Below are 8,047 nucleotides of genomic sequence, written 5' to 3'. Positions count from 1 at the left end.
ACAAGACCGAGGGCAGCTACACCGTCGACCTCCCCGACGGCCGCAAGCAGACCGTCAAGTACGTGGACAACGGCGACGGTCTCGTAGCTGAGGTCAGCTACGAGGGCGAGGCTCAGTACCCCGAGCACACCCCCGCCTACAAGCCCGCTCCCCCCGCCTACGGCCCCCCTCCCCCCACCTATGCCTAAGAAGTCCTAGAGTGTCAAAGATATATTCACCATATTGTATTTATTTTTATACAAGAAATAAAGACTAGTTTTTTAAAATCTGACATTTTATTCATACTTCCAAATGGAAACTAAACAAGAAATATTTAGAATTATATACAATAAATCAGAATATTCCTTTCTCGGTTTAAATAGTAGACTTCGTGACGGAAAAACAAGTAAATTAGTCTCATATATAAACAAATAGGGTTTACATAAGACAGTAGACGTGTATTCGAAAAATAAATAAATAAATAAAAGCTAAGTGGTCACCACTTGTGGCGATAACCGATTGCGGTTTCCTTCAAGTGATTGAAACTGATATCCATTCAATAATGATGAAACGCACAAGACTAAGAAATTCTTGAGAAGGAATTAAGAACTTTTATATATCCTTCTAACGATGATGAAATGCATAATGATGGATAAATTCAACATTGAAATATATGTACTCTTGTGTTTACTAATTTGTCATCTGGACAAAAATGGAAAAAAAAAATTATAAGCAAAGGGATGATTAAATCACAAATAAAATAAATAACACTTTTCGTGCCCTTTCTTGTGTTTGAAACGTATCATATCTTTCTATATTTCTTAATATGAACGCTGTATATAAGCCTCGGATTTTTTATTGATCGATATTAATAACTAAAACACCATCAAAATACCAAATGGAATATTTACCTGGCCACGTACAGATAACCGCACACTAACACCCAAACAGACACACACAAACGCATATGCACAAACGCACACGAACACGCGTTTATATAGATCAAGATAGACATAGCGACTAGTAAAGGGTTGACTTGCATTACTAGGCAAGAGAGGGCCAACAGGTCAGTAAAGTGTCAGTTTGCGTCAGTGAGCCAAAGTCAGTGAACGAAAAGGACATCACTGATGGCGAAATACTACTCGTAAACTGAAATGAAATGGAGGAATATTTGTACTCCAGAGGATTTAAGAGTCAAGTGTTGATCGCGCGAGTATGGTAACGAACGTAGACTGTAGTTCTGTCTAATGGTAACCAAAGGAATCCCAGGCGGACTTTCGCTACACACTCGAAACGAAAATGTTGCCTTGATAAAGGAAGCCGTAGCCGCACCCTAATACAATGTATACTTTTATACTTATGCATGCATAACCACACACACACACACACATATATATATATATATACATACATGTGTGTGTGGGGGGGGTGCCGTGAGTGTAGGTATATATATACCTATATACATGCATATACGTATATGTGTGTGTGTGTGTGTACATACACACATACATACACACACAGACATATATGTGTGCATATATATATATATATATATGTATATATGTATGTATGTATGTATTATCTATGCATATATATATATATATATATATATATATATGAATATAACCATGAATAGGTATATATATATGCATCTATACACACACACACACACACACACACACACACACACACACACACACATATATATATATATATATATATATATATATATATATATATATATATATACATATATATATATATATGTACTTACATATACACAGACCCGCGCATGCATATATATAGATATATATGTATATTTGTATGTATGTTCATAGGATAAAACAACTGTATATTCATCAGTTCCATTACTTAGTTATATCTCCAATAGTCTATTTTTCATACTTCTAAAGGATACGAATGCCAAATGAGAAACATGCACTTTCGTATCACAATATATATATATGTATATATATGTGTGTGTGTGTGTGTGTGCGTGTGTGTATGTATGTATATACGAGCATATAGGATAAAACAACTGTATATTCATCAGTTCCATTACTTAGTTATATCTCCAATACTCCATTTTTCATATTGATTAGTTCTGTTTACTTCTAAAGGATACGAATGTCAATTGAGAAACATGCATTGTATCACAATATGTATACATATATATACATATGTGTGTGTGTGTGTGTGCGCGCGCGCGTGTGTGTGTATTTTGAATATCACAAATAAATTCCCAGGTGTACACAGCTGTTGTCACCTTCAAAGATCGATTTTAGAGATGACACTGATCACCCAATTATCGATTACTAATACTGCATTTCAAGGCTCGAAAATTATCCCCCGGTGAAAGGACCCACGACGGAATGTGGGCTACGCATGGACGCATTCACTCATGGCCATTAGTATATAAGGGGATATGTCAATTGGAAACCATCATACGCTCACTAACCATGTCTCTCAAGGTACAAAGTCTTCTTGTCTTATGAAACGTTAAAGTCTTTGATGTGTATTTACGTAGCAATGTGTTTTAAAAAGTGAATGTGAAAGCAGTGTGTCTTTATTTATTTTTTTCACGTGATAAACACACGGTCCTATAGTGACTAAAAATTAAATGCACCTCTGTTCACAGGTCTTCGTCGTCGCCTGCGTGGCTGTCGTCGCTCTGTGCGACAAGGCTCCGGTCTACGCCCCTCCTCCCCCCGCCTACGCCCCTGCACCTTACCACGCCCCCGAACCCGCCTACCACGCCCCTGCTCACTACGAGCATGAATACCCTGACGTAAGTACCTATACAATCAGAATCCACAGAGGCAGTCATCAGTGATGACTTTTAAGAGACCTTTAACAGCCACGTTAAATTACACGTCGTTGGTATATTTTCTTTTACACATTCCATGAAAAGTACCACAGATACTGAGATATTAATAATTCACCGTCTGATCAGGTCCCACCCAAGTACAACTACAACTACGGCGTCGCCGACGGCTACTCCGGCGCCAACTTCGGCCACTCGGAGTCCCGCGACGGCTACAAGACCGAGGGCAGCTACTCCGTCGACCTCCCCGACGGCCGCAAGCAGACCGTCAAGTACGTGGACAACGGCGACGGTCTTGTAGCTGAGGTCAGCTACGAGGGCGAGGCTCACTACCCCGAGCACACCCCCGCCTACAAGCCCGCTCCCCCCACCTATGCCTAAGATGTCCTAGAGTGCCAAAGACAGATGTTCATTGAATTATATGTATATATATTTTATACAAGAAATAGAGATCTTACTCTGAATAAATCCTTTTTTATTTCTACATCAAACGAAAACAAAACACCATTGTCAGAAAGCCCCAATTAAAGAAAATATACCTAAATCATTCATATTTATGGAGAACAAACATACTCCAAGCACACGGATACCCAAGCCTCAAACAGAATGATCAACATCCTGTACGTGTAACATGAAACAAAATAGATTTCGTGATCAAGAGTCTGTACTGAATATCCTAAACTTTTTTCCATCTCTCTCTGATCAAGATGAAATCCTCGAGAACTACCACAGATTAAAATAAACACCAGATCTCACCAAAACCAAGTTCGGTTAACTTATCGGATAAGGTATCCCATAGACGACATACTTATCATATATCAAATATAAACGTTCATGTACTGGGAATTGTTAAGAATCTCTCTCCCTTTTTCTCTTCCTCCCTCTCTCTTTCTTTCCCCTCCCCAAAATAGTAATAATAATAATAATAATGTACATTAGATAAGCCCACATGGTGAGATAAGGATACTACTTGTTATACAGATATCCTCAAGTAAGAAAGATTTGAGGATATCTGTACGACATTCCAACTTAGGTTATTCCGTGGCAATTCATTTTAATCTTTTCTTTTCTATTGACCAAAATAAGGGTAATTTTCACTCCTGTTCTCTATAACTTACTGATATCTCAGTCTTGTCAACTCGTAATGGTCATGCATGATGCATTTTCTAAAACACAAACACATACTTGTCGGCTCTTGAGTATGCTCCTCTGTGGGTTTCTGTGTGTCAACATATACAGTTTGTGTATGTGTTTGTATGTGTGTGTGTGCAATATATACTAGCATATAAACATATGTGTCTATATATATACATGTATATGTATGTACATATATACATATATATCTCTAAAATGTATTCAATGTGACAAATGTAGAAAAGACATGAATGAGAATGAATATCTTCACAATACAAGAAATGCAATTAACCCGTCTCGAATATACCTTCTCCAGAAATACATATATATATATATATATATATATATGTGTGTGTGTGTGTGTGTGTGTGTGTGTGTGTGTGTGTGTGTGTGTGTGTGTGTGTGCATTTCTGACGATGTTATATTCGAAACCTGTTAAAGACATTTCGTGTATTGTGAAGATATGCATTGTCATTCATATATTTTCTACTTGTACATATGTGTGTATGTGTATATATATTTGCTTATATGTATGTATATATGTATACATATATACAGATATATATAGATATATATAACATGCATGTATATGTATATATGTGTATTTATGCATATATATGTGTGTGTGTGTATGTGTGTCTATGTAACGTGTGTGTGTGTGTGTCCACATATGTGTGTGTGCCAGCTTGTGTTTATGTTACTTTGTGTGTGGTCGTGTGTGTCAAGTTCAACCTAAAATAGGGATAGTTTGAGTCTCTACGTTACTACTAAGTTAGCACACCAATACAGGGTCAGTAGGCCGTTGAGAAAAATCCCTCGACAGCTCCATCGAGGATTTGATTCTCTCCTGAAGACACTGCATTCGTGAGAAGTTGGGGTCGAAGCATTGACCACACGAATATCATGGCGACCAACGATATGTATATGTCATTGTGTATGCATATATACATGCATACACACACACGCACACACACACACACACACACACACACACACACACACACACACACACACACACATATATATATATATATATATATATATATATATATATATATATATATATATATATATGTATGTATGTATGTATAGATACATGCAGATGCTGATGTGCGTGGCAGTGTACAGATTAACAAATGAAAACTATTAACATCTATCACTTTCATGAAGTACTCAATTAATCATTAATGTATTTAACAATTTACTGACCTCTTGTTTTCTTCTAACATGAAAACATATATCCATTTTCCTTAATGAAGCATGTGAATACATAGAATGTGATAAAGGCAATATCAAGATTCTTTTTATACATATTTTGCTATTCGTAAGCAGACAACCATTTATATCCCGAATTTCACTTGAATATACCTTATGGGCTATTTGCAATATCAAAAGCATATTCGCCGACAGTACGTATTATCAAATTAGCGATTAGTAATAGCGTATCTCAAGGGCTCAAAAATTATCCCCTCAGGCTATGGGAGAAAGGTCTGCGACAGAGACAACACACGAACGCACACACACACACACCATATATATAAGGGGAAGTATGAACCACCACCATACTCTCACCAACCATGTCTCTCAAGGTACGAAGTTCGCTTCTGTGACGAAACGTTTTTAAGTTGAAGGAATTTACGGTGTTGGAGTTATGGTTGTGGAATTGTGGATTTTGATAACGAGAATAGTGTTGTGTCCTTTATGTAAATTTACTGTTTATATAATATTCATTGATATATTACAGTGAAGTCATTTTGTGTTTGTGTTCATCTTTTTCCGCTCACTTTAAACTCTGGCAACCTTAGGAAATAATTTCCCCATCTCCCTCACCCTTCCTACCTCATATATATATTTATATATATATCATCTTTACTGTATTTTAATATAAAAATGAATGTTTGTGTGTATGTTGTAGTCCACAAGTATGTATGTGAGCGAGAACATATGTTTATATCACCAATGTTTATATCTTTCTGCACCTGATAAATATGTCGGGCTATTATGTAAAAATCGCATTTATATATATTTTTTTTTCTTCTTTTTTTCTCTCATTAAATAACATGCAACTCTGTCGGCAGGTCGTTGTCCTCGCCTGCGTGGCTGTCGTCGCTCTGTGCGACAAGGCCCCAGTCTATGCCCCTCCTCCCCCCGCCTACGCCCCAGCTCCTTACCACGCCCCCGAACCCGCTTACCATGCCCCTGCTCCTTACCACGCCCCCGAACCTGCCTACCACGCCCCAGAACCCGCCTACCACGCCCCCGAACCCGCCTACCACGCCCCTGCACACTACGAGCCCGAATACCCTGATGTAAATACTTGTGCAATCAGAATATTTTGATATTAAGGCATTTGTCAGGCCCACCATTGTTACATTTCACTGATAGATAAACATCATATTGATCCGATAACATTGCAAAGTGCCGTAAATGCATTACTAAAATCATTTTTTATCCTTTTTCCTTTGTTTAGGTCCCCCCGAAGTACAACTACAACTACGGCGTCGCCGACGGCTACTCCGGCGCCAACTTCGGCCACTCGGAGTCCCGCGACGGCTACAAGACCGAGGGCAGCTACACCGTCGACCTCCCCGACGGCCGCAAGCAGACCGTCAAGTACGTGGACAACGGCGACGGTCTCGTAGCTGAGGTCAGCTACGAGGGCGAGGCTCAGTACCCCGAACACACCCCCGCCTACAAGCCCGCTCCCCCCGCCTACGGGCCCCCTCCCCCCACCTATGCTTCTTAAGCAGGCCTCTTCAAGCCTAGTTGAGAGAATTATATAAGGGAATATATGTCAGGTGCATATCATCTAATTGTATTTATTTTCTCGTGTAAATAAACATCTTTTTTGTATAAATCTGAACTTTTAATGAGATACATTCGATATTTCCAGACAGAAGTAATCTGTCATCTGCATATTGCAATACAAAACAACCTGGTAAACTCTGCCAGATCATTTACTTAAATTATGAACAGAATCGGTCCTAGTACAGATCCTTAGGGAACACCAAAGGAAATATTTCTATGAGAAGACAAGATTGCCTTGATTCTTACTTCCTGTGACCTGTTTTTAATATAATTCCGGAACCAGATTACATCTATGTTTAGTTTCATGCATAAAAACTGTCGTGATTTACACCGTTAAAAGCTTTAGAAAAGTCTAGGGGTAAAACAAGTGATATTATCTTGCTGTCAATTTTACTCTATATTTTATCGGTTACAATTAGAAGAGCATTTTCTGTAGAAAGCCTTTGTCGAAATGACTATCAGATAAGTCTTTGTCTCCAAAAACGACATATCCTAGTTGACCTATGTATGACTTGAAGCAACTTCACATTCTTAATTTCTCAACTTTATTACCTGATGCTAATAATTCATTATTGAAATCACCCAGGAGAAAGACAGGTTTATTGTACAGACAAATATTCTGAAAGCAATCTGAAATAGAGGTGAAAGACGAAACATGGATATGAGGATGTCGATAAATGCAACCAACAATGATGGACGGTGGTTTCCTGCATTGCATTGTAATCATTATATCCTCAGTAACTATTTTATTAATGATTGTGCTAACTTCGGTCGCCTTCAAGTCATTCCTAATATATATATATATATATATATATATATATATATATATATATATATATATATATATATATATATATATATATATATATATATATACTCCGCCACGACCATGATCATGGCGGAAGAAATGCTATAGAATCACTTATGTTTAGAAGGAGCCACGTTTCAGTAATGCACAAAATATCAACATGTCTTTCACTGACTCTGGTTTCTATTACCTCTTTGTGACAGAGGACTGACTGGGCATTTATATATATACAATGTTTACGAGCTCCTTATTCTGTGCAGAGAGAGAAAAAAAGAGAAGGAAAGAGAGAGAGACAGAGACAGCGGGGAGAAAGAGAGAGAGAGAGAGAGACGAAACGAGAGAGACAGGGAGAATAGAGAGAGCGAAAGAGGGAGAGACAGAAAGAGCGGAGAGAGTGAAAGAGAGAGTGAGCCGAAACGAGAGTCAGAGAGAGAGGAGAGAGAGAGAGACCGAGAGGGAAGAGAGAGACAGATGGACACAGAGAGAGTTGAGGA

General features: G+C 38.2%; 2 protein-coding genes across 2 annotated transcripts in view; both read left to right on the top strand.

Annotated features, from left to right (window-relative positions):
* The window catches only part of LOC113801168 (larval cuticle protein A2B-like), a 1,003-nt gene extending 758 nt beyond the window's left edge, over positions 1 to 245 (top strand). Inside the window, exon 3 of the mRNA XM_070117966.1 lies at positions 1 to 245. This exon is cut by the window's left edge and continues 85 nt beyond it. Coding sequence (XP_069974067.1) covers positions 1 to 188 — 188 coding nt within the window. The 3' untranslated portion in view covers positions 189 to 245.
* The window catches only part of LOC138860422 (larval cuticle protein A2B-like), a 75,265-nt gene extending 68,493 nt beyond the window's left edge, over positions 1 to 6,772 (top strand). Inside the window, exon 3 of the mRNA XM_070117946.1 lies at positions 6,408 to 6,772. Within this exon, the coding sequence (XP_069974047.1) occupies positions 6,408 to 6,683 (276 nt within the window). The 3' untranslated portion in view covers positions 6,684 to 6,772. The remainder of the gene's footprint in view (positions 1 to 6,407) is intronic.
* Positions 6,773 to 8,047: the final 1,275 nt, after the last annotated feature.

This window comes from Penaeus vannamei, chromosome 41, assembly GCF_042767895.1.
Source record: "Penaeus vannamei isolate JL-2024 chromosome 41, ASM4276789v1, whole genome shotgun sequence".
Taxonomy (NCBI): domain Eukaryota; kingdom Metazoa; phylum Arthropoda; class Malacostraca; order Decapoda; family Penaeidae; genus Penaeus; species Penaeus vannamei.
The sequence above is the reverse complement of the archived record's forward strand: the minus strand, read 5'-3'. Positions and strand labels throughout refer to the sequence as shown.